Source organism: Schistocerca gregaria, chromosome 2 (genome assembly GCF_023897955.1).
Source record: "Schistocerca gregaria isolate iqSchGreg1 chromosome 2, iqSchGreg1.2, whole genome shotgun sequence".
NCBI lineage: Eukaryota > Metazoa > Arthropoda > Insecta > Orthoptera > Acrididae > Schistocerca > Schistocerca gregaria.
Window position 1 is genome coordinate 736,473,494 of NC_064921.1, and position 26,771 is coordinate 736,500,264.

Sequence of the window (26,771 nt, forward strand, 5' to 3'; positions counted from 1 at the left end):
TTTCCTGTTCCACTCGCAAACAGAATGAGGGAAAATAACTATATCTATGTCTATGTACAAGCCATTATCTCTCGTCTTATACCTTAGTGGTTGTTACATGTTCCTTGAAAAGAACCCCGTCTTCCCTCCAAGGATTTCCATTCAAGTTCTCACAACATCTCTGTAATACTTGCATATTGCTTGAATCCATCAGCAACACATAGAGGAAATAATCTCTGGATTGCTTCAAATAATTTAACAGTACTCAGGAATGGGTCACACAAGTGTCCCATATGCTGCCTCCTTAACAGATAAACCACACTTTTCTAAAATTCTCCCAATAAACCGATGTCAGCCATTTGTCTTCCCTAATACAATCATTACGTGCCTGTTCCACTTCCACTTCCCAAGCCTGCAATCTGGTTTCTTAATTTAGTTTCCAAAGCCTTGTGATGATACCCGTCTGCTTACAAAGCCATCTGCTAAGTATATTTTCTCTGATTCTCAGATACCTCACATAGGCAGCAAGTAAAATGAAATATCAATTTTTATTTCAAACCCCTCAGTATTGTTGTTTACATTTCTTGAAATTTCTGAGCCACTTTCTGGAGTTGGTTTTCTTTAAACTGATACTGTCAGCCAGATTATGATACTGAAGGAGCTAGAGCATAGAAATGAGGTGGTGTTTTGGTACCCAACAAGCATCCTATCTTCCGGGCCAATAAAATGAGAATGTGTAAATTTCATCAGTGCATCATTTTGTTACGTTGATATGTCAATAATGTTGCCAATCCAGCATTCGTTATCCAATATACAGGCAATGTAATGGCCAGGTAACAACTCCGTAAATTCCAGACTTAGCATGTCTGCACTGAATTACTCTGGCAACAAAATTTGTGTCCTTAGAAACTTTGCTGATATAAACTGAGGGTGAATCAACAGGCTGAAATTCATGAAGCTTTTTTGTACCTCCGATTGTGCTGGTTTCTCACCATCTGTCTTCTTGAAACTTTTTGCTCTCTTCAATTTAAAGTCTGTCAATTTTCAAATAAATGCATTTACAGACATTGTATCATGATGCAAGTGATCTGAAATAATGTAACAATTAACAGTTCACAACATGCCCTCACTGACAACAAAATATGCAGCTTGCAAATTTCCCCAACAAAATCCCTGAGTAGCATTTTGGACAACAGACAACTAACTTTCAGCAAAGTCCAACAGAGCAATCAATACACTTTCTCTTAAGTCACACTTCAACAACTTCAAATATTGATTGGTATTTTTGCTATTAATGGTGATTAGTCAACTTCCAAAATTTGATGGTAAGTTTTTTAATGATGTTTTCAACCATTATTACACTTTTTACCAATGTCTCATGGTCAGTGTGGACACACTGTTTGATTCCTATTGATCCTTCCTGATCCCAGTCATTAAACTTTTTTTTTTCAAGTATGCTTATCCACCAGGATAATTCTCCCATCTTCGTAACACACAATCCTTTGAAATCACACTACATATGGTCTTTCTGTCAGTTGTTTTTAGTATTCTTTGATATTAGCATCTTGGTGCATGAGCTTCACATTCTGGTGTATAGTGCAGATGCAAACAGAATGTGTACCGGAACCACCAATGGTGATGGAGCACATGGGTCTGAGGTCACAAAATTTTGAAAAGCGAACTTCAGCTCCATATTTATTATGGTACACTGCAAATAGCTCCTTCAGATTAAGCAACAGCAATCACTTTTGTATCTTTATTTGGAAACACTTGGCCAAAATGACACACTATCTTTTTTACCTGGACACATCCTGCTGAACTCATTGTCTTCATAAAAGCCTTCAACTCTATTGATGACCAATTGTGCCAGGGTTTTGCCAACTTTAACATGCATACCACACGCTATTCCAGAGCTTTGCCAACTTTCGCACGTATACCACAAGTGAAAGATGGCAAAATCGGTCACTAATAGAGTTGAAAACATTTAAGAAGACAAAGAATTCAGTAGGATGTGTTCAGGTAAAAAAGCAAGGGTCTCAGTTTGGCTAAATGGTTCCAAATACAGATACAAAAGTGTTTGCTCTTGTTTAATCTGAAACAGCTGTTTGTACCGTACTGTACTAAATAGCATAAAAGCCATTCTCCTTTTTTCATGTTGATTTGAAATGTGCTCTGCAATGCCAAAATTTGCTACTATTTCTTGTACTGACCAACCTTTTGGGACCACAGTCTGTAGCACTAGTTCTCTTGGCTTGTTGGATGTATCAGTTTCCTTTCTTAGTTCTTCAATGAGACCAACATAATCTTTACGTAAGTTGCAACATCTTTTTCAAATTGGCTTTGTTGCCCCTCTCATGCAGAAAATCCGGCAGCAGACATGATTTTGTCTGTAATCAGATTCTTCACGTGTTCAATTTTACTTTTTATATACTTAGGTTTATCTCTAGCAGTTAACCTCAGACTTTTCGGTGGAAAAGTGCCTAGAGTACTCAAACAATGGACCAACACAATATAGTGAGATATTACTTGTCAATACACAAATGAAAAAAATACATGCAACTAAACACAGTCAACAGGTTGTTGAAATGTAGCCCATTGTTGTGGGAATATTCCCTAAAATTCATCTGTCATTTTCAGGTATTGGTAGTGTACATTGGAAAATTGAATGTGATTTTCTGCATTCTTAAAAATATATTCTTTCCAATGGCGATTAGTTTCAAATCAGTTACGGAAAACAGATTTTCTACAAGTAGACTGGATGTGATCCTTTTTTGTAATTTTTACAGAAATAAAGTTTGAACTGGTTTTATAGAACATGGAAAGCAGTGTGCAAATGATATTTTACAGTGGAAAACCTAATATTGTTAAGTTGTTTTGTATATATTTATCACACAATTAACAAGATAGAAGAAGCTGAAATTAAAACTTCATTCACAGCATAATCTTTCCAGCTGCATTGCCTCAGTTTATATAGCACTGTAAGTCCAGTTCAGAAATTAAATCCTTCTGAAGTGGTGAGGAACCTCAAACACATTTTTTTGAATGGGACTCAGTTTGAAGCCTGAACAGGAAATGATATTTATAAAAGAAGTGTCAAATATACTCTATTTTCACCTTTCAACAAAAATTTTCATCTTATCGACTAATTTGTAGACTATTAGAAAGTAGCATGTGAATGAACTTTTGTGCTTGACTTGCTTGTGCTTCTGACCTATTGCGTATTAAGTTTACTTTTTTGTCATGATTTTCACACTCTCAAATTACCTAACATCGTTGGCTCACACTGGATAATCTAACACACATAAATCAGGTAAAAAATACCACCTTTCTTATCTTTTTATGGAATCTTGAACTCTGCTCTTAATTTATCCAGTACTGTACAGTGGTACATAAATGAAACTTAATATTTAAGAGCCTTGTGTTGTTAGGATACTAAATGCCAAGTTTCAAATCTGTCAGGCCTTTAATCCCCGAGACATAAGATGCCCAACCTTGAAAATTTTTTGGACGATTTTACCTAAAATTTTGTTGCTAAATAAGGCTTGTAAAAAATCTTTTCATTTTTTCTTCAGAGAACTCACAATGTTGTACAAAAACTGGCCAAATTTCATTTCTTTAAAAAAAACATTGTCCCAGATTTAACAGCTCAAAATCGCCAATAATTCACGTTTGTTCTGTCCAAAGTTAGAGTCAAAAAAGTGACTATATCTTGGTCAGCAGCCTTGCTTTGATGAATGTTAAGCTTCACCAATGGTCACTGGAGACATGAGTAAATATTCACATAATATATCATTGAAATCCATGATGGTCAAGCATGAAAATGTTCCGAAATTAGTCGATATGACTTGGAATGATCCATGTACCTGTTTCAACAACTGATAAGTAGGCATCCCTGTCTCGGATTATGTTTTAAAAAAGTTAGCTACATAAATAAAGTTTTTATAAACAAAATGTACCACATACAGAGCTCATGAACTCCAAGAGGCCACGATATGAAACTTCTAACTCTGCCCGCTTTCCAAGAGCAAATTCATGTTTTGGAGGATCTGTATTTGGAACAATTCTATATTCCAGATACAGTTGTCGAATAAAATCCTGGTGGATAGAAACAGGAACACATACAGTTAATGACTATAAAGAATTAATAATCAATAATAATAAAAATGAATATACAAAAAGTAAAAAAACAAGATGAACGTTCAGAATACAAGAGCTTAATTGGTACAAACTTTCAATGGGAGCAAGAAGGAAAAGGAAGGGGAGCTTGAAAAAACTGTTGAGGCTTTGTCGGCAGCACATTAAGGGCAAAATCAGAGAAACAGAGAGAGAGAGAGAGAGAGAGAGAGAGAGAGAGAGAGAGAGAGAGAGAGAGAGAGAGAGAGAGAGAGAGAGAGAGAGAGGGGGGGGGGGGGGGGTATAAAGAAGAGAATGTGGGAGTTACAGTAGAGTGTATTAGCTAATAGCTGACACTGAAACAGCAGAGTGTTCAATAAGCAGCAAGTTACAACCAAACTAAAATATCGTACCTGTACAAACCAGAATAGCCCAGTCAAAGAAGACCCAAAAAAGATCGAAAGGGGAAAAAATCTGTGTAGTTATTGTGGTAGAAGGTAAAAGAAAAACTGACTGATAGGATTTGAATATGAGTATGAGTAGTTCAATGGTCACATTTGATGTTGTTCTATAAAAACTAATGCCACCACTACTAGCAAAAATGTTTCCTAGTACAAAATGAAACTTTTTTCTCTGGGACTAATAGCTTCTGCATTGCAGAGGATGGAAAAATCACAGATTAAAAATATTGCTTTAATGATATGGAATTAATTGTTATAGTTATATCACTATGATATTTTGAAACTGATTTAGCTTTATGTAGGAGTGTACTGTCATTCCTTAGCTGGTTAAAAAATCTTTGCAGGACATGTAAAAATTTATTACTCTTTGAAGTTCTTTTTTTGTAAGTTCTGGTGAACACCTGTTCCCAACATCAGTCCACTTGTTCTTCTTCATCGAAAACACTCGTTCCACAAATGCATTTGAACCTGGTATGCTTAGTATAAAACACATGAGCCGAGAGATATTTGTCACGTTTTGTTGAGGGACTAGTGTGAAGACTTTTACCCACTTAGATGCAACATCACTATCCTTAGTGATACAGTTAGTAAAGTTATCTTTCACTTCACAAAATTCTTCATATAGCTGATCCAGGTTGATCCTATCTTGTGGATTAAGTGTTTCCACTGCAAGTTCAAAATCACAATATTTTAATTTCCCATTCAAAGTAAGACGTTCCAACCTTGCATACTTATTATTAGCTGAGGAGTCATAATGGTTTTCAAGATATTTCAACAATGTGTCATAGAAAGAATCAAATTCACATGAAATCTTATTAAGAGATGTTGATGAAATCTCTCCCAATAATTTCTTGGTTTCACTCCCATAGAATTTATACGTCTTTCTTTGTGTAATCTTCTTATACATCATGCACAGACTGTTATGTGATTCAATGATGCTTAGCTCCCTTTTCTCCTGGTATTTGGATACTGGGTGCATTTGACCTCCTATATTTGACACAAAATGCAAGTAAATTTCAGAAATAATTCGTTTCACTGGGTCTTCAGCTAAAAATACTGATGCAAATTGCTTTGGACAGGCATCAATACTCCTGGAGGAGGAGGAGGAGGAGGAGGAGGAGGAGGAGGACATTAGTGTTTGACGTCCCGTCAACAACGAGGTCACTAGAGACGGAGCACAAACTCAGATTAGGGAAGGATGGGGAAGGAAGCCGGCCGCGCCCTTTCAACGGAACCATCCCAGCATTTACCTCAAGTGATCCAGGGAAATCACGGAAAACCTAAATCAGGATGGCCGGACGTGGGATTGAACCATCGTCCTCCCGAATGCGAGTCCATGTGCTAACCACTGCGCCACCTCGCTCGGTCAATGCTCCTGAAATAGCTCTTTATAGCTGACCAGCACTCAATCAACCTGTTAATGGCAGGAGTTAAGGGCAGCCACCTTGTGGGCACATGCCTTAATATCTCAGACCACTCAAAATCCATAAATTAAAAAAAATGATTTCAGTTCCTCACGCCTTTTAGCTGATACTGAGGAATGATTCTCTACATCCATTTCCAGCTCTACCATAGCATGCTTCATCACATTATGAACCATTTGGTTTGAAAAACTGGCTTTCTGCAGGTTGGAATTTATGGAAAGCAGTAACTGATAAACAGATTGTTTCCTGCCAAAATTCACATTAGCATTGTCAGCACTATATGCCATTAAATTATTAATATTTAGTGAATGGCTCTCCAGATTATCAACAATTAACTTTGCCACTGCATTTGAAGTTTCATCAGGCTGTTCAATAAATGTCAACAGTTTGTTCTATACACCTATAAAGGTTCAAAGTATCTTATATAAATTGGGAACATCTTTCTGTTGCCTCTATTCAAAGCGTCTGTTGCTACTGAGAAAAACTTACTATTTTAAGGAGATTTTAGAATATTAACATCACTGACACTTTTAGGTGCTAATATGTTTTTCACCAACATTTCTGCCTTCGTCTTGCCACAGGAAAGTTTTACAGCAACTTCTGAATCTGTGAATATACATGACATCAATTTATTGCTACAATCCAAAGTTGAATAACTTCGGTTGTGTTTGACTGTGTGATACAAAAGTCCTAACTCACAAACTATGACAACATTGGCTTCAGATTTCTTAGAGTTCACAAAATATTTGGAAACTTTCGTGGTTTGACTACTTGCTTTCTCCTTTAACTGATGTCCATTGTACTGAGTGTGTTGCTTGAGATCAAACAGTCCACCATGAGAAATGCTGAATTCCTTTCTGCACGACGTACAAAAAGCATGTTTATCAGAAGTTAAACCATGCCTAACCCACACGAAAGTATCTTCCCATTTCTTTAAGTACATTTGACTGTACTGCTGTTGCTTGCCGCGTTTCTTCTTTGATTGTGAACTCATTACAATTCTTGAACAAAAGTAAATTAAGAAAACTACACTTTCCACTGTATGAATTCAAGAAATTTTCACTGCAACAAAGTTTATTAGTTTACAAACATCTGTAGTTGTACACATCATAATCGGAAATAAGTATATCGGCAACATTATAGATTATGCGATCGAGTGATCGTCAGAAGTACCAATTTAAACGTAGACCAGCCTAAAATCTATATCTGAATGGTAATAATAACGAATATAACCAAATTAATGTGAATATATATATTGGGGAAGAATTGTGTTGGGTTCTGCGATAGTTTAGCGCCAAATATTAAAAATACAGAAGAAAGTGCTGTACAGGGAAATAAAAAACATAAGGCGAAATTAATAGTAAAATACATAAGAATATGGGAAAAACGTACAACCTGGCAACCCTAGTTGACATGGAATCCAGAATGAGTTACTGATAATACTAACACACAAAATACAAATGGACAGATTCTATGTACATCGCTGCACACACTACTACATGCTAGAGGAGAAATTTGTTCTCAGTCATCTAGACATGTTATATGGCAGTTGTAGCATTCTTTGGGAAAGGCGAATTCTCTGACCATGAGTGCCCCTCATTTTTCAGTTAACAAACAAGCTATACCTCCCCAGTATTTCCTGTTCAGTTCCCTCATGTGAACAGATACAATTCATCGAGCTTGTTATTTTCATATAGTGGAGTTATTTTCAGTTTATTATGCAAGTATTTATTTTTAAGTGGGCTTATAAATAAAAAATGTTCCAATGAAAAAATGGCTGACAGCTGTTTAATTAATAAGTGTGATGCAGTTAATGACCTACGCAATGATGTTGCAAAAAGTATTGAATCGGTAAACGTGGCACCTAGCTGCACTCTTTTATTGACAGTGTATTGAAAAGTGGTAGTGAATTAAGAGTGACCATAAAGTTGTTATGCTTCTCTCACCATTAACTATGTTACTGGCAGACTGCATAAATCCCTTCCATTCAGGACTTCTGGCTCTTTTAGAGTGGAATGCATAGAGTGGAGCCAATTGCCATGCATCCACAGTATATCCTGCAATGTGTGTGTGCATATGTCTGAATGGGATGGATTACGTTCAGGTGTAGAACAGTAATCTGCTGTATTGCATTGATTAACTTTTGTTGAAATGAATGATGTTCAATAACATCTAGGTGGCCTGCATGTGTTGCAAGGGGAGCCAATTTAAGCCTCTGAGCCTCTTCTGACGCTGGAAGAGCTTAGGCTGGGGTGATGCATTTGATATCTCCCATGCTGTGGCAAGTATCCTAACTGCTGTTAGGGAAGACAATGAAATCAACACTATCAATACACATTGACAGCATGTTACACTTGGGGCAGGCTCTTCAGTCTGGTAGACAGCTGACAGCTTCAGCTGTTGACTTTTTAAAATAATATCTCACTCAACATCTGCAAATAAGTACTCAATAAACTGAAAATAGCTCCAATGTATAAGCATGATTAAGTCATGGGACAGCGATATGCATGTATACTGATGGTGGTAGTGTCACGTACACAAGATATACAAGGACTTTCCATGGACAGAGCTGTCAATAGCACTCAGGTGATTCAAGTGACAAGGTTTCTGATGTGATTATGGCTGTCCGAATGAAATTAACAGACTATGAACACGGAATGGTAGTTAGCACTAGAAGCATGGGACTTTCCATTTCAGAAATCATTAGCGAATCCAAAGCATCAAGAGTGCCAAGAATACCAAATTTCAGACATTACCTCTCAACCATGGGCAATGCAGTGGCCGACGACCCTCACGTAATGACTGAGAGCAGCAGGTTTCCATAGAGTTGTCAGTGCTAACAAACAAGCAACATGTCAAATAACTGCTGAAATTGATGTGGGACATAAGACAAATGTATCCATTAGGACAGTGCTATTTAATTTGATTTTAATGGACTATGGCAGCAGATGACCGATGCAGGTGCCTTTGTATAGCATTGCCTGCAATGCCTCTCCTGGGCTCATGACCATATTGGTTGGACTCTGCACAACTGGAAAGCCATGGTCCAGTAAGATGAGTCCCAGTTTCAGTTGGTAAGAGGTAACGATAGGTTTCGAGTGTGGTGCAGACCCAACGAAGCCATGGACCCAAGTTGTTAACAAGGCACTATGCAAGATAGTTATGGCTCCATAATTGCGCGGGCTGTGTTTACATGGAATGGACTGGTTATGTTTGATTACTTTGAGACCATGTGCAGCCATTCATCTACTTCATGTCCCCGAACAACAATGGAAGTTTTATTGATGACAATGCACCATGCCACCGGGTTGCAATTGTTTACGATTAGTTAGAAGAACATTCTGGGCAACTCATGTTAATGATTTGGTCACCCTGATCACCCAAAGTGAGTCACATCCAACATTTATGGAAAATAACTGAGAGGTAAGTTCATGCACAAAACTCTGCACCTGCAACACTTTTGCAATTACGAACGACTATAGAGGGTCCGATTATTTCTGCAGGTGATTTCCAACAAGTTGCTACACTACACAGTTCAAAAGGAGGTCCAACACGATATTAGGAGGTATCCCATGACTTTCATCAGCTCAGTGTATTTTTGTCTACTTGTGTAAGAGAACTGGATAGGAAACATTGGGGAAGTTTAGCCTATTTAAAAACTGAAAAATCAAGCAGCAAATGTGTTTCTTGTATTGTTTCTGGAGCACTTAATCTGTTTCTGATAGTTATTTTTTATTTATAAACAACCTTACCGATTTTCTTTGTTATTTTAATGTAAGCCATGCTTTTTGTTTTTCTGTCTCCGTGTTTTATGGTTATAAGTGTAATATGTATGAGTTTATCACCATATACTGTGAATTATCAACTGTTTTCAAACCTCAGTGGTCTTTTTTTGCGTATAGGCATTCATAAGAGTTAAATTTTTGTTTTGTTCTGTGATTAATTTGAGTAAATTGCACTGTCTGTGGCAGTTTGTTTCCGAAAGTAGGTTGTATATGTGGAAAAGATCTAAAGGCACCAATAAGTTTCAGACACATCATATACTGGCAAGACAGAGATTTCGAAATCAGATTTTAACCTACAAACCATTGTCATGGGCAAATGTTGAAACTGGCAATAATTTACTGGTTATGAACAGCAGATTAAAATTGGAAAAAAAAATGCAGAAGGGTAGGAAATTAAAAGATGGGATCTGCATAAATTGAAAGAATCAGAGGCTGCTGATTTTCAAAGGGAGCATTAGGCAACAACTGACTGCATCAGGTGAAAAGAATGCACCAGAAGATGAAGAAGCAGCTATAAGAGATGTGGGTGGGTGGGTGGGTGGGTGGGTGGGTGGGTGGGAGGGAGGGAGGGAGGGAGTGGGGAATTTTAGAGACAGACCAAGGGATGAATAATGTAAGCAGTTTCAAATGGATGTAGGCTGCAAAAGTTATGCAAAGAAAATGAGGCTTACACATAACAGACTAGCATGGACTGAACACCATCACCACAGCCACCACCACCACCGCTGCCACCAACCATCACCACCACCACAACAACAACAACAACAACAACAACAACAACAACAACGAGTTTGTTGTCTTTTTTGCCTGTTTGCAATCTTGTTACTTCTGGAAATTCTTTGTTTCTCTTTAACATTTAGTATGCTACCTCTTAAAAGATTCTTGGTTGGTAGATGCCAATTACGCACATGACATTGCCCATACACAAAATCCCATGTATTGCCTCACATTTTTTATATCCTTCACTTGCGCAGAGCCAGTCGGGGTGGCCAAGCTGTTCTAGGTGGTACAGTCTGGAAACATATGATCACTACAGTTGCAGGCTCGAATCCTGCCACGAACATGGATGTGTGTGATGTCCTTAGGTTAGTTAGGTTTAAGTAGTTCTAAGTTCTAGGGGACCGATGACCTCGGAAGTTAAGTCCCATAGTGCTCAGAGCCATTTGAACTTGAAATGTTTTACTGTGGTATATGACAAAATACAAGCCTGAATTAGCTTGTATATCATAAGGGGAAAGGTGGTCATTTCGTAAACAACATTAATTATTTTTGAGAAGTTAATTCTTTTAGAATATTTATTACTTTTTTCTGTTATCAATGAGGTCTCCTGGTTGTTTCAACGTTTTAAGATAAGAAACTTTTTTCTCTGTAAGCTTTTTTTTAAAAAAAAGCAAATTGCTATGTACAGCCAACTGTTCAATGGTGCAAAAGGTAAACTGCATTTGTAGTACAGTTCAGTGGAGTGCTCTGTGCCTCCAATCGTGAACAGAACGTGACTTGTGATAGTTCAGTCTGTCAACTTGTCTTGAAGCATCACATCAAGCTTAGACTGTGTGAGTATTCTCACTTCATAAGGCTTGCCAGCATAAAGTTACCATCTAAGTTAGTGTACATCATAGTGATATCATCTGAACTTTCAGACACTACAGTGAGACCAGATGATGACTGCTACCTACAAATTATGGCTTGTGTGTATCACAAGTGAAAGGAAAACAGGAGGACTACACCAAATGAAACTGTGCACCATCAATTTGTGCCTCAAGGTATCTAATACAAACCCCATAGCACCCTGGTGCATGAAGTAGAAGAGCAAGGGAAAACCCAGGATGGAACATGGTCAGTGGTGTCATATTTTTTTCACTGTAGAACAATGTGGAAGCAGACACGTATCAATGCACATCTCCAACATGCGTTCACATGGGTTTGTCAGAGAGATATGTTGGTCATACTTTGGGTTGCTATTACCTATAGATCTGGATGCCTCTCATTGCTGTTGAGCATAATTTGAGGGCTGTTACAGTCAATACTTGGACAACAGATTTCTTTATGAAGATAATACTGTATGAGCACATAGTGTCCACCTGACACGAGCAGCAATTTCTGCACACGTCAGATGTAGTCACAATTGGTCTTTAAGGCCCAGAGAGAGTAGTCGTGTGTGTGTGTGTTTCATGTAAGACTGTGTGCAAGTTTTTGATTTCAAAAGGAGGACTCTGTTCGAAAGCTGACATATTCCAAGCGCTCTTTATCAATGTGCCTGTCTGCAACTCAGCTCCTCCCCTATGCTGTGATTGGCAATCTGCCCTTTCAATATTGTTATTCCATCCTAGACTTTCTGGTATTTGAAGACAACTCAATAAGGCAGCAAAAACTATTCAACTAAAAAATTACTACTAAATAGAAAATGCTAGGACTTATATATATGGAGTCACTTATTCCTGCTGTTGTTTGTATGGACAACATTTTAAGGTATAATAACTGATCATAAGATATTAAAATGGTTAATGGGACTTAAAAAGAACCAACAAGTTGTTTAACTAGATGGGCATTAAGATTAAGCAAATTTGATTTTCAAGTTGTGCATCGACTGAGTAAACTACTTGGAAATGTAGACAGGCTAAGAGGGAAAGTATGTGCTGTGGAATGCACCGATGTAGACACAGAAGAATGGCAGAAAGCACAAGTTACTAACTCAAAGTGCCAGCACTTTGCAAAGCAACCACAATTCAGTAATGAAGACAGTGTGCTGTATATTCATACAAGATGTGGTTTGTGGCTAGAGGTACAAGCAAAATTACGAAACAAGCTGTTGTGGTAGGTTTGTGGCTCAGTTTTAGCAAAACGCAGTAGCTGCTGAGCCACAGAACACCAAGTTTCAGAAAACTACAGGTGAAACACACATAAGCAACATATAGAACAACACACAAAAAACTGTGTCCCATGTGTACAAAGATCAGAACTCAGTCCTCCAAAAATTGTGTAACAGCCATTACCAGAGACAGATAACCCATTTGAGATAATCGATGTGGACATATCTGGACCATTCGATCAAACACCTGCAGGGAACAATAATGTACTGACAATAATTCATCATTCTTCACTTTTCGTGTCCACGATCACCATACCAAACCAGCAGACAAAAACCGTGGCAAAATCAATGGTTAATCATTGGATACGGAAGTTTGGAACACCTGAGGCAGTGACAACAGACTAAGGCACAAATTTTATGTCAGTCACAATTCAAAGGTCGATGAGAATATGGGCTTATACCCATATGAGGTTGTTTTAAGTCAAAAACTGAAATCTATTGGCCATAGGAAACCACTTCCAGGAGAAGATAAGTCATTACTTTGAAATTTTTCCAGATTATTAAGAATTATTTGGCACCAAGTTAAAAAGACAAATGTTAAGGCCTTGGAACAGCAGCTAGGAACACTTAATAAAAAAGCAATATTACCAAAATATCACGCCAGACAATGGGCAATGCAAACCAATCCGTAAGTGCTGCTTACCAAGTACATTACCAAATACTAAACTTGAAATCACCTATTAAGGTTAAATTAGAGGTCCCAACACACACCACAATAGTGCACATAGGGAGTATTGACCCGCTTAAAGAAGCCCTGGGGGTGCTGCCTTCATTATCAGCAGCACCTTCCAAACGGGAAGCGGAGTAGCAGAAGAGAAAGAAAACAAAAGCAGAGTAAAACAACTGAAACAGAACACGTCTATGGTTACCCCAACTCATCCCGATGTACTTAGATCACCAGCAGATATGGTAAGCTAACAGAAGATTTCCTATTCCTTTAGCGCTCAGTCCAGATGCACCCAAAGTAAGGGGTAGCAGTTCCAGCTATAGGTATCAGATACAGAACGAAAGGAAAAATAGTGAAACAACAATAAAAAAATATGGATAAGGAACAGCGATACTAAGAGTGAATTTCACAATCAACACTACTCATAGACCTCATGTAGGAGGACGCAAAGTGGATATAAATGTAAACATTCTAGTGCTTATGTTGTAGTCAACTTCTAAACAGGAATTACGATGGCCAAATTCAACCAAGGAGGGAAGAATGTGATGAATCAAATGGAAGAACGCAGTAATTCTTTCTCTTCTGCATTATCAGTCTCCAGACAGCAATATTTATACCTCTAGGGACCAGCCAGTCATTGTGGGGCAACTGGGCTACGTTATGACACCCAACCCATGTTGGACAATGCCATGAAGAGGACAAAGTACCTAAGATTATGCTGCTAACACCATCACTGAGCCTTGAACCACTGACTGCTGCTTGACCGTTCAAGCTCTTGGCAGCCCTGCCCTATGCCACCACTGCAGGTCCACATGCTGAGATCCAGCCATTTCCCATGCTCCGGAGTTTGAAATAAGGTCCTCCCAACTCTGCACTTCTGGAGCAATAAAGGACATTTATAGCTACAGACTGCTTTCTTCCACTGCACTCGCCCCCATCTCTGGAAGAGAATCACTCTCTCATTCCAAGTCATCACGACACCCCTTATCACAGAAAATTTGAAAAAATCAGTTTTGAGATGTGCAGGATGACGTGCAAAACATAGTGCACTGGGTAAAGAGGAACTCCTGTACTAAGTACACAGCTAGCAAACAGGCACTATAATGGTAATAGGCAAAAGAGAGAAGGGTGTGGCCTGAGCAAAGAAGAAAATAAAGAATGGAAGACAAGAATGAGCATGAAATCAACCTGCCCAGATAGTCAAGCGCATTAAAGCACATGCTTATGGGATGGAGGGTATGCAGGCTCCAGATCAAATTTGCCTTGTGGATTGATGGGCTTGTGTGGCGTGGTGGCAGTTTTATACATCCACTTAGGTAAATATCAGTGTGGTAGCCAGGTTCTATATCAGTTGCACAATGCACAAACACTTCCAAAACAATGTAACATCTGACAATATAATATAGCCTATATCAAATGTAGACAGGAGGGGAACTTGGATTCCTACCAAGGAAGGAGAAGCTGGCAGAAGCTTTAAAATGCTTTTGCATGTGATGATCTCATAGTAATAATAGACTATATCACATATGGTTATCTGTGAAACTAGGGAAGTACCACACAAGCACTGATCTGGACTTGGCTGGATACAGGAATAAATGGGATAGCCCCCCCCCCCCCCCCCCCTCAAATGGAGACAATCAGACAGCAGTTAAAGGTAAATCCAGTTACACAGGAGTAGTGAGACAGTATAGCAGCAAGAGAATTATGAAGTTTGGAGAAGGAATCAAGGCACAAGGAACAAGACACACTAGACGACTTAAAATTAGCTACACAAATTAAATTATGAAAGATACTCACCTGAGACACAAATTTATTAACATCCCCAAATCTTTCATGTATGAAGTTGCTTCCTTTTTTAATTAAGCCTAGTCTTATAAGAAATTCCCACAGCACATCTGGAAAAATGTTAAAAAGGTAGAAATAAGCAGTGAGAATATCTGATAGTAACTACTATTTTGTAACACCTCAATACAACACTTAAATCAACACAAAACTTTATGTTACAGTTTTAATCCAACTATTCATTGATAACAAATGAATATATATATTAAGCCTACAATGGCAAGGGGAACATTTCTCAGTCTAGTAAAAACATAGTATATATTATGCAATGACAAAATTCAAGTGTGAATTTTCTTTTTTCTTTAAAAAACCAACGTTCTCACATTTAATATACTCAATGAACTACTAAGGTAACAGCAATGCCTCGATTTCTAATGTATACAACCCGCAGCATTAGACTGTCATTCACTCTATTTCTGATCTCTATTAGGGACACTGGATGACTTCCGATTGATTATTTAATGGTAAGACATACATTTCTAAAGCAGATATTAATCTGTAAGACATTCCCAAGGATAAATGTGAACTCTGACAATAATTTATTGATTCCGAATTGCAGATTAAAATTGGAGAAATTGCAAGAAATTAAGGAGATGGGACTTGGATAAACTGAAGGTAGCAGAGGTTGTCGGACATTTCAGGAGGAGCACTAAACAAGACTGGAGTTAAACAGGGGAAAGGAACACAGTAGAAAATGAATGGGTAGCTCTGAGAGATGAAAAAAGGACAGCAGCAGAGGATCACATAATTAAAAAGTCAAGGCCTAGTAGAAATCCTTGAGTAGCTCACGAGATATTGAATTTAACTGACAAAAGGAGAGAACATAAAAATGCAGCACACGAAGGACACGATGCCTACAAATTAAGATTGACACAAAGTGCAAAATGGCTAAGCAGGAATGGTTAGAGAACAAATGCAAGGCTGTAGAAGCATGCATGACTAGGGGAAAAATAAATACTGCCTACAGGAAAATTAATTTGTTTTTTGGAGAAAAGAGAAGCAACTACACGAAGATGGCAAGCCAACTTTATGTAAAGAAGGGAAATCTGAAAGGTGGAAAAAATATACAGAGGGTGTACGTAAGGGAAATTTGTTTGAGGGAAGTATTATAGAAAGAGAAGTTGAAGTAGGTGAAGAGGTGATGGGTGGTATATAGTGCAAGAGGAATTTGACAGAGCACTTAATGACCAAAGTGGAAACAAGGCTCTGGAACACACAACAATCCCCCGGATTATAGATATCCTTGGGATAGCCAGCCATGACAAAATTATTCCACCTGGTGTGCAAGTTATATGAGGTAGATTAAATATTCTCAGACTTCCAGAAGACAATAATAATTGCAATTCTAAAGAAGGCAGTACATGACAGTTGTAAATACTACAAAACCATCAATTAAATGAGTCAACATTGCAATATACCGACACAAATTATTTACAAAATAATGGAAAAACTTATAGAGTGACCTTGGGTAGATGTCAAACCAGCCTTCAGATTGAAGACCATACCACCACCACCACCACCTCTTACTTTTACTTTCATCACTCTTTGCATTCTGCATGCAAGTAAACCATTTACAATTGTAATGCAAAAGTATGTGATGGCTCTGAATGCACATAACTATTTACATCTATGCTTTAAAAGCTGTTATTTGCTGTAAATCTTTAATCTGCATTTTTCAAGTTATTGCACCAGTCAGACATGAATGTCAAAACACTAGCAGTTTTTCTCCAGAAACAAAGTAATGGTATTCAAGCACTCACCTCAGACTTAAACTGTATGAGTAAGAAAATGCCGACTTTATCTGTTCTAATTCAGTCAGGCTTTGTCATCACAGGTGATGCTTTTTGAATAATTTACTTTTTTTTACATTCAGTCCAAAATCATTTGCAAAATCAATTACTAACATTCAATTGTAAAAAAGCATCAACTTGGCAAATATTGCAATTACCAACTAAATTTCATAACCAAATACAGACAACTAGAGAAGGAGAGTAAATTTTTGTATACATTTGCTCTACACAACATAATGGCTACGACACTCCACTGACTAGCTATTCCCAGTACAGGGTTAAACCAAACTAGGTTCTAAGACACCTACAGGATTAATGGTTATTTGTCTAGTGCAACAAATTGATTGCATGTGGGTTTTTACAAAGTTTACTGCACTCACTTAGAGGAAGCTTGATGTAGTGCTCCCCCCTTTCCACTCACACATACTTACCTACACAATACATAATGAAAAATCCTGGATAGAATAACAACAACATTATGAAAAGGATAGACTGCTACTAATCTGATGAGGAGACACTGAGTCACAGCAGGCATAAAACTGCTATACATTTGGGCTTTTGGCCAAAAGGCCTTCTTACACAGTAGAATAAAACATGCCACATGGGGTAGCCACACGGTCTGAGGCTCTTTGTCACGCCCCCCCCCCCCCCTCCTCCCTGCCGGAGGTTCGAGTACTCCCTCGGGCATGGGGCATGGGGAATGTGTGTGTGTGTGTGTGTGTGTGTGTGTGTGTGTGTGTGTGTGTGTGTGCGCGCGTGTGCGCCCCCGTTGTCCTTAGTTTAAGTTAGATTAAGTAGTTGGGTAAGCTAAGATACTGATGACCTCAGCTGTTTGATCCCATAAGACCATACCACAAATTTCCAGTTTCAAAACACACACACACACACACACACACACACACACACACACACACACACACACACACTACTGTTGCTGGGGCCTCTGTAGCCTGCCACGGTGGTCACATCTCTGTGAGATGCCTTCATGCTTTTTCTACTTCAGAAGACTGCCGTCAGACCAAAAGCTCAAATGTATAGCAGTTTATTACTATTTTTTTTTAGAGCCTGTTTGCAACTCAACATCTCCTCCATATAGTGAATAGCAATCTATCCTTTTCATAATATTGTCATTCCACAATAAATAGGCATTACAAATTAGAACATATACAGAAAACCATACACACAAGAGATCTATTGACAGTGTGCTTTCTGTCTGTATCTCAGCTTTCTATCCCTAAAATGAAAGAAACTGAAGATCTCTTACAAATTATATGCTTGCAATTGTCAGCCTTCATGTTGGAACAATGCTTCAGCACAATAGCAACTTCCAGCATTATATGAGGTGTAATACCATAGAAACGGAAATTTTTGTTTTCCTCAAAGAATGTTTATTCATCAACATCAACTTCACCTCCTTCAAAGTAATTCCCCTCAGATCTAATATACTTGTACCAGAGCTTTTTTAAATCTTGGAAACACTTCTGGAACTCAGTTTCTGTTATGGTGTTCAGTTCCTTCAGCAACTCTGTTTTTCTCTCATCTAATGATGGCAGAATGACATCCTCTCTTTAGCCTCAGGAATAGAAAGTAGTCACAGGAGGCCATGTACAAGAATAAGGTGACTGAGGCAACATAATGGTATCGTTTTTTGCCAAAAAAATCATGAACAAGCATTGAAATACGGGTGGGAACATTATCATGACACAAATTTCCACTAGGTTTTGCCAGAATTCTAGTAGTTTTCTTTGGATTGGTTCACACAAAAGATGCATAACTTCAAGGTAGTATTCCTTATTGACCGTATAACCATAAGGCAGGAACTCATGATGCATTATCCCATAGTAATCGACGAAAACCGAGACAATAATCTTCACACATGGTTAAACTTACCGAATTTTTTTCGGCCTTGGATCTTCAGGCAGTTCCCATTGGGTTGATTGGGCCTTGGCTTCGATGTCATACCTGTATATTCATGTTTCATCATCTGTTATAACCTTGTTTAGAGGTTTTAGATCACTGTCAACTTCATTCAGCACTTTCTGAGTGATGTTTACACAATGACGTTTTTGGGTGAAATTTGACAATTTCAGAAAAAACTTTGCTGTTATATGTTTCATGCCCAAAACATATGAAAAAACTGCTTTGCGCGAGCCAAAGGATATGCTGACATCATCAGCAACCTCTCTGATGGTGATTTGCCAATTTTCCAGAGCCATTTGCTACTTCTTCCACATTTTCATCAGTAATTGATGTGCTAGGGCATCCAGGACGCTTGTCACCTTCAACATCTTCTCGGCTCTCTTTGAAATGTTTATATCACTCATTAACTCTTATCTTAATCATGGTCAATTCGACAAAAGTCACAGTGAAAATTTTAATGTGGTGCTGCACTTCATTCAATTTTTCAAGCAAAATTTGATGCAAATTCTTTGATGCATCTTCTTCTAAAGTAAAAATTCGCCAAGCATTCAAAACTACATACAACCTTTTGAACTGTCAACAATAAATTACAAACATCAAAAACATGTGTACCAACAAGATTTTTTAAAAAAATTTGATCATCATATGTATAAAGCCCGCAAAAGTAAAAAAAATCATTTGCTGTATTTTATGGACTATAACATTCTTTTATTCTTCAAAACACTGCTTCCAAAATTCAGGTGCATCTTATACTCAAAATTAATATAAAAAATCCTGTGTTTCATTTGAAATTCCCACCAGTCTTAAAAATGGCCATACATTCCATACCATGGGGAAACCTCTGGCAACATCGCATTCAACTGGCAGCAGCAGCATACCGATGCAACGAACACGAGTTGCAGGGATCCACAAGCTTGGTAACACTGTCTCAATCCCACCCTGACATCACAAACCCAGAACGCTGTCCAGATTATGATGGGTTATTGCAGTCTAAAGAACAAGGGAACCTGAACTGAAAGTGATTTGTGTTATTGATAAAAGTACAATATTTTTGTTAGTTGCTAGTTTTGCAATGGAAAAAAATAAACATATTCGTGTGACGCGTGCTATAAATTGAAAGTAACAGCATATGCAGAAGAAGATGGGAAGAGAGCCACTAAGCGGCATTTCAGCCTTCCATCAACAGAAAAAAACCATTCACGATTGGTGAGCTGGTAAAGAAGAACTGAAAAAAATGAGGAAGACTAAATGTCCAAATTGCGGACTAACTGCAAAGTGGCCAAATACACAAGATGACATATTGAATTGGATTCAAGGACACCATCAAAATGGCACTGGAATTAATACAAAAATGATTAAAAACATGCTCATAAGCTAGCGCTACAGTGAACTGAACAGATTTATGGCTGGAGTGGGTTCGTACTGCAGGTTTATGAAGCATTATGGACTCAGCAAGTGAACCAAAATCAAAACATCTCAGAAAAAGCCACAAAAGTATGAAGTGAAAATATTATCTTTCCATCACTTTATTATTCAACATAAAAAGAAAACCAGTGTGGAACTAAGCCAAATATGGACAAAATACCTCTGACATTTGGATGCCGAGTAACAGAACTGTAGCCACGAAAGGTGCTAAATCTTTAACTATAAAAACAAGTGGACATGAAAAAATCCACTACACTATTGTGCTTTCATGTTGTGCTGATGGTACTGAACTTAATCCAATGATCATTTTAAAGTGCAAAACAATACCAAAATCTTCTGAAACACTGCCAGGTGTTTTTCTTCATATATGTGACAAGGATTTGATGGATGAGGCTGGAATGAAATTATGAATAAGAGTGTATGATAGAAGGAGAAGTGCTTTATTGAAGAAGAGTTCTCTTCTTGTGCTAAATCAGTTTCGTAGTCACTTGAAAAATTCTGTGAAAGAGAAATTGAGCTTACTGTTATTCCAATAAATAAACCATATTAAGTGTATAGGAGAAAGGAATCTAAGAAACAGATGATGGATGAAACTCAACATAAATTTATGCCGAAGGGAGCTTTAAAACAGCCTATAATCAACAAATGGTCTAGAGTGAAAGAAGACATTATTGTTAAATCTTTGAAGTAGTGCAGCAGAAGTAACACTCTCAATGGCACTAAAGACCATCTTACATATGAAAGGACAACAATGACGACGAAGAAAAAGAAGAAAATTCAGATGACAATTTTCTGGGATTTTAAAGGTCAATTCGGTGTTACAAACTAAGATTTTTTTTAGTCTGGCTTTGTGATCTAATAATAAAAATTGTAAAAAAGTTAATTTTTTAAAAAACTGCTTAAAAACTGAGGGGCATCTTCTGCGTCCACATCTACATGGACACTCTGTGAATCACACTTAAGTGCCTGACAGACGGTTCATTGAAGCACCTCCACAATAATTATCTACTATTCCACTCCAGAACAGCATGCGGAAGAAACAAACACCTACGTCTTTCTGTGTGATCTCTGATTTCCCTTATTTTATTGTAAACATAGTTTCTTCCTATGTAGGTCAGTGTCAACAAAATATTTTTGCATTTGGAGGAGAAAGTTGTTGACTGAAATTTCATGAGAAGATTCCACCAGAATGGAAAATTCCTTTGCTTTAATGCTGTCCATCCCAAATCCTGTATCATGTTTGTGACTTTCTCTCACCTATTTTGCGACAATACAAAACATGCTACTCTTCGTTGTCTTTCTCGATGTACTCTGTTAATACTACCTGGTAAGGATCCCAGATCACACAGCAGTACTCCTAAAGAGGACAGATGAGTGTAGTGTAAGCAGTCTCTCTTGTAAATTGTTACATTTTCAGTGTGTTCTGCTAATAACACACAGTTTTTGGTTTGCCTTCTCCACAACATTTTCTACGAGTTCTTTTCAATTGAAATTGTTCATAATTGTAATTCTTAGGCATTTAGTTGAATTTTCAGCCTTTAGAGTAGACTGGTTTATCACGTAACCGAAGTTTAATGGATTTCTTTTAGCACTCATGTGGATGACCTCGCACTTTTCATTATTTAGAGTCAATGGCCAATTTTTGTACCATTCAGATATCTTTTCTAAATCTTTTAGCAATTTGTTTTGCTCTTCTGATGGATTTACTAAGTGATAAATGACAGCATCATCAATGGACCTATAACACTACCTTGGAGAACATCAGAAACAACTTGTTTTACTCGATGACTTTCCATCAGTTACTACAAACTGTGACCTCTCTGACAGGAAGTCACAAATCTACTCACTGAGAGGATATTCCATAAGCACGCAATTTCGCTATAAGCCACTCGTGTGGTAGAGCGCTGAAAGCTTTTTGGAAATCTAGAAATACAGAATCAATTTTAAATCACTTGTCAATAACACTCAACACTTTGTGTGTGTACAGAGCTAGTTGTGTTTCAGAAGAACGATGATTTCTAAATCAGTGTTGACTATGTGTCGATAGACCATTCTCTTCGGGTAATTCATAATGTTTGAACACAATATATGTTTAAAAACCCTGCTGCATATCGACATTAATGATATGGGCCTGTAATTTAGTGGATTACGTCTACTACCTTTCTTGAATACTGGTGTGACCTCTGCAACTTTCCAATCTCTGGGTACGGGTCTTTCCACTGTATAGTCCATAGCATCTTATAGTCTGTAAAATACACCTTGTATGTTGAGTATCTACTGACAAAATGAGTAATGAACCAAATACTGGCAAAACGAACAGCAGCAACCATATTTACCTAAGCAAGTCATGAATTCTGGATCATATATTTGCATCTGCTAAGTATTGCTAATCATGGCAGAAAGCCCAGCTACCTTTATAATAATCTAACTCAGTTCAGACAAGGACAGAGCTGCTTACCTAAGAAATGACATCCACACACAATCTGGTATCTGTGTTCATAGAAAGTGCCCAACAAGGATCAAGCAAAATTAGACACTGATCTCTTCACAGAAGTCCTGATGGGCAGACCAATGAACTTCAAACCTAAGGTAATTAAAAAACTGTAAACTCTTTTGGACCACTAAAGCAGGATGATCTTGTGGACTGCAAATTTAAAATGAACTTCCAGAGTACTACATCCTGTCACTAAAGGAATAAAATGAAATTATATTCCCTGTACCTCTTTCTTTTTTTCTGGCAATATCACCACTATTACAAGGCTTGTGCGTAATACAAGATACTGTCAGATTGGTCACCAAATGTAAGTTAAGCTGTGTTAATCCATTTCTTCCCAGTGTTGTGCACACTCAACACTAAGCTAAACTTAGCAAAATGCACTTATTGCACAAAACTCATCACGCATACGTTAAATGGCATTAACAAGTTCTCTGTCTATTGTTTTTTTATATTACACAATTAGTCTGGCACGTCATGAAAAATATTAACTACTAGAAACTTCGTGTTGCGTGTACATAACACGGAGAAGAAATGGATTAATAAACAAGCTATCACCATGAGTAGCTAGGCAAAACCCTGGTCTCCTATGCTGTATTATATGAATGTTTGCATGCCAGTATACAACTGAAAACACTAGCTGACCCCACAAGTAATTGAAGGTAGTCACAGAACACACACACTTACTTAATAAATGCACAACAGTGATGAATTTGAACAGCTATGTACTCAAACAACTACTTCTAGATAATCACTTTTCAGATCCCATCCAAACGTTACATACAGTGTTTACTTTCAGCTTATAGCCAAAACCGGCAATATGACGGTGTTTCCTCATTTCTGTAATCTCCAAAAGACTTATTACTGTAATGTTTAACTAAGCTTTTAGCAAACTCTGCACTTACTACTGAAAACAGAAAATGCCTTATTATCATATCTTCCACGAAAAATTCACTATTGTAAAAGTACTATGCATCATCTTCAACAGTCATCTGCTTTCCAGAACAGTGTCCAATGACCTACCTCTCGGTATAATGAAACTCACTCATGCAAAAGAACTGGGTATTTATTATTAATGGACTGAGACTGAGTATTCAAACACTGGTGATTGATATGAGAAAGACTAACAATAGGTGTCGGCAAAATGGTGGCCTGCTTGCATGTAACTACTCAATGTAATAACAGGAGTGACTTGTGGTGAGCAAACTAATTGGCAAAAATACGATAAATAGTAGCTGTATTGTTCTCAAAACTGTGCAGATACATCACACAGACCACCATGAAATAACATCTTCCAGCAAGTCAATAAACTATTTGTAAAGCAGGAGAAAATACATAAGGTTGAATATATATTGCAATATTACTCGATCCTATAAATCAACTTGCAGTTAATAAAAGACGACATCAGCGGTCTCAGAGGGGAAGGGTACTACTTCATATTATAATTCACTTCAAGTTCTGTACGCGGAATGACTGCAAAATAATTATGCAAATATTTTGATCCCATAGTTGAAATGACCTATACATCATCTAACCTACAAACTAACAAGGCAAGTAATGGTAAAGATCTCACCCAAAGTCTCAACACTGCAGGACTCCAAATCATAATGTGGCAATCAAGCAGAACACAGATTGCCAAAGGCAAGAAACAGAAACAGATCATTTAAAAGGGCCTTTCCAGTTATTCAGATGGCCGCTGGATGGTGCTACTGAAGTATGACATTACTGTTGTATTAAAATTTGACATTTGTTATTGTTGAAATGAAGCAGCTCAAAACTTGCCAAGTAGTTTGTTAACAATGCATGATTAAAGAAGCAGTGTTGCAGAAAAAAAAAGTGGAAGTTTCACTTGCAGGTTTTTATTGGGTTATTTTTGAGATTTTCGTGAAAGGTCTAACTAATAACAATGACTTTAATCTCTTCATTCAATTTTTGGTAAACAATCATCTTTAGAAAAGACAGTTTATGATCGGTTTTCACAATTTTGTCTAGGTCGTGCTTCCACCAGCAATGACTTTCATGAAGGTCGACCAAAGTCTATTGTTGTTCCAAAACATGCTGCTGCTGTGCACAATGTGAGTGAAGAGAATTGGTATGCATATCAAAAACACCATTTTGCATTAACATTCAGTTGTGGGGAAAAATATACACACATGCGCACTGGTCCCAGATTGAATCCAGCAGGCAGGTTAACGAAGAGGGTCACTGTGCCAGCCAACCTGAATGTGGTTTTAGGAGGCTTCCCACATACCACTATGTGAATACCTTGCTGGTACTCTAGTCCCATGTCACTTACATTATTCATAGACGTTTAGAAAAACTTTCGCTCACTGTCATATGAATATACAGTTGAGATACACATGTTCCAAACCCGGAAGAGGGAGGGGGCTTGGAGGGTAACAGTGTGGCAACAGATAGGGCATCTGACCACCCATTTAACTAAGCATGCCAAATTCATTAATAGCCATGATGACCCTGCACTGATCCGGGACTAAGGCACAAGCAAATGAAAAAGACTGAGCTGTGAAAAAGACATGTTCCCAGTAGATTCCACATAATTTGACCGAAGCACAAAAACATGCATGAGTCAATTGCATACGGATATGCTCAAAAATTTCAATCATGGAAATGCAAAATTCATATTTACAACACTGTAACTGTTTGATATATTCATACAAGCTGGAAACTACGCAGCAATTGACAGTCTGGGCATTTCAAGATGGACAGAAGCCAACAAAAGTGGTTAATTCACAAAACACTTTCAAGAAAATAAGCATTCATTTCATTGTTTACTCTGGACATGCCACAACCATTGCTTCAGAGGACTGAAGAACAGTTAATGTTAAATGCTGTATAACAATTTGTTTGCCACGAATTATCAATTGATCACGAAAAACTATCAAAACTGTCAAATCATTCTACATAGTGACAACACAAGTTATCACAGAGTATGTCAAACAATGATTGTCAGACAGAGAAAAACATTGAATAATTTTGATTTATTGGCAAACAATTTCATTTAGTTCCCTTACAACAAACACAATGTATAGTGATTTTCATCACCTCAAGAAGCTGTTGAATCTTCCTACAACCAATTAAAAAAAAAAAATTCTAACAAGAGAGCTCAGACCTGGTTTATCAAACACATGCAAAACTGGTTTTTTTTCTTTCACTGTTTTTGTAAAAAAAAAATTCAAACCTCACACTGGTGCAGGGAATCCATATGTTGCGCACCAGAAAAGTTATGTTTGGATTACCGACCACAACTCACATTCACAAATACCTGTCACATGACTGTTTAACCAGCACTGGAAGGCCATTTTCGTTGATGTTAGAAGGCCAGATTAGTCAATCATCCAGATTATTTCCATAATTTTTCTTTGTTTCACTGGTAGCCGTGCCTTTGATGGCATAAGTGATGTACGTGACCGGACTGGAGTAGGTGGTGGTGAGAGGATGTATGGGACAGGTCTTGCATTGGGTCTATTACAGTCTGTGCCATCGGGATCCTTCCCACCAATACCAGCTTTTCTGACATGTACAGGCAGGGAACTCTCCTTGCAATATATCCTATGTTTCTGAATCCTCTTTGCCTGAATTGTTCTTACCCATCTACTCCCTTGCCTATTCCCATCCCAGCACTACACAGCCACTCACAATCTTTTTACTTCCCTCCGTTTCCATTACCCCTGCCCCACATCTAACCTCCAGACTGCACCCAGCTGCCCTACCCTCTCTGAATGCTTCCACAAGCAGCACTTTACTGTTCCCCACCCCCACCTTCTATCCCCCCCCCCCTACCTGCCCCAGTCTCCTCCTGAAGTTCATCACCTGGTTGCTTCTCCCATCAATGCACTGCTACTCGCTGTCTGGTCTCAGCATACACAGTGTGTGGTCGAGTTGTGTTTCTATATTGTGTGTGTGTGTGTGTGTGTGTGTGTGTGTGTGTGTGTGTGTGTGTGTGTGTGTGTGTGTGTTTGTGTTTGTGTGTTTGTTTTGACT

The 26,771-nt window shown here is 37.9% G+C and overlaps 1 protein-coding gene across 2 annotated transcripts in view; it reads right to left on the minus strand.

Annotated features, from left to right (window-relative positions):
• LOC126334886 (non-structural maintenance of chromosomes element 3 homolog) overlaps positions 1-26,771 on the minus strand; it is a 65,226-nt gene that overhangs the window by 21,978 nt on the left and 16,477 nt on the right. Inside the window, exons 3-4 of one of the 2 annotated variants that reach the window (XM_049997584.1) lie at positions 15,096-15,193; positions 3,943-4,074 (exon numbers count right to left, since the gene is read on the minus strand). In XM_049997584.1, coding sequence (XP_049853541.1) covers positions 3,943-4,074; positions 15,096-15,193 — 230 coding nt within the window. The remainder of the gene's footprint in view (positions 1-3,942; positions 4,075-15,095; positions 15,194-26,771) is intronic. The other variant, XM_049997586.1, reaches the window with a different exon arrangement.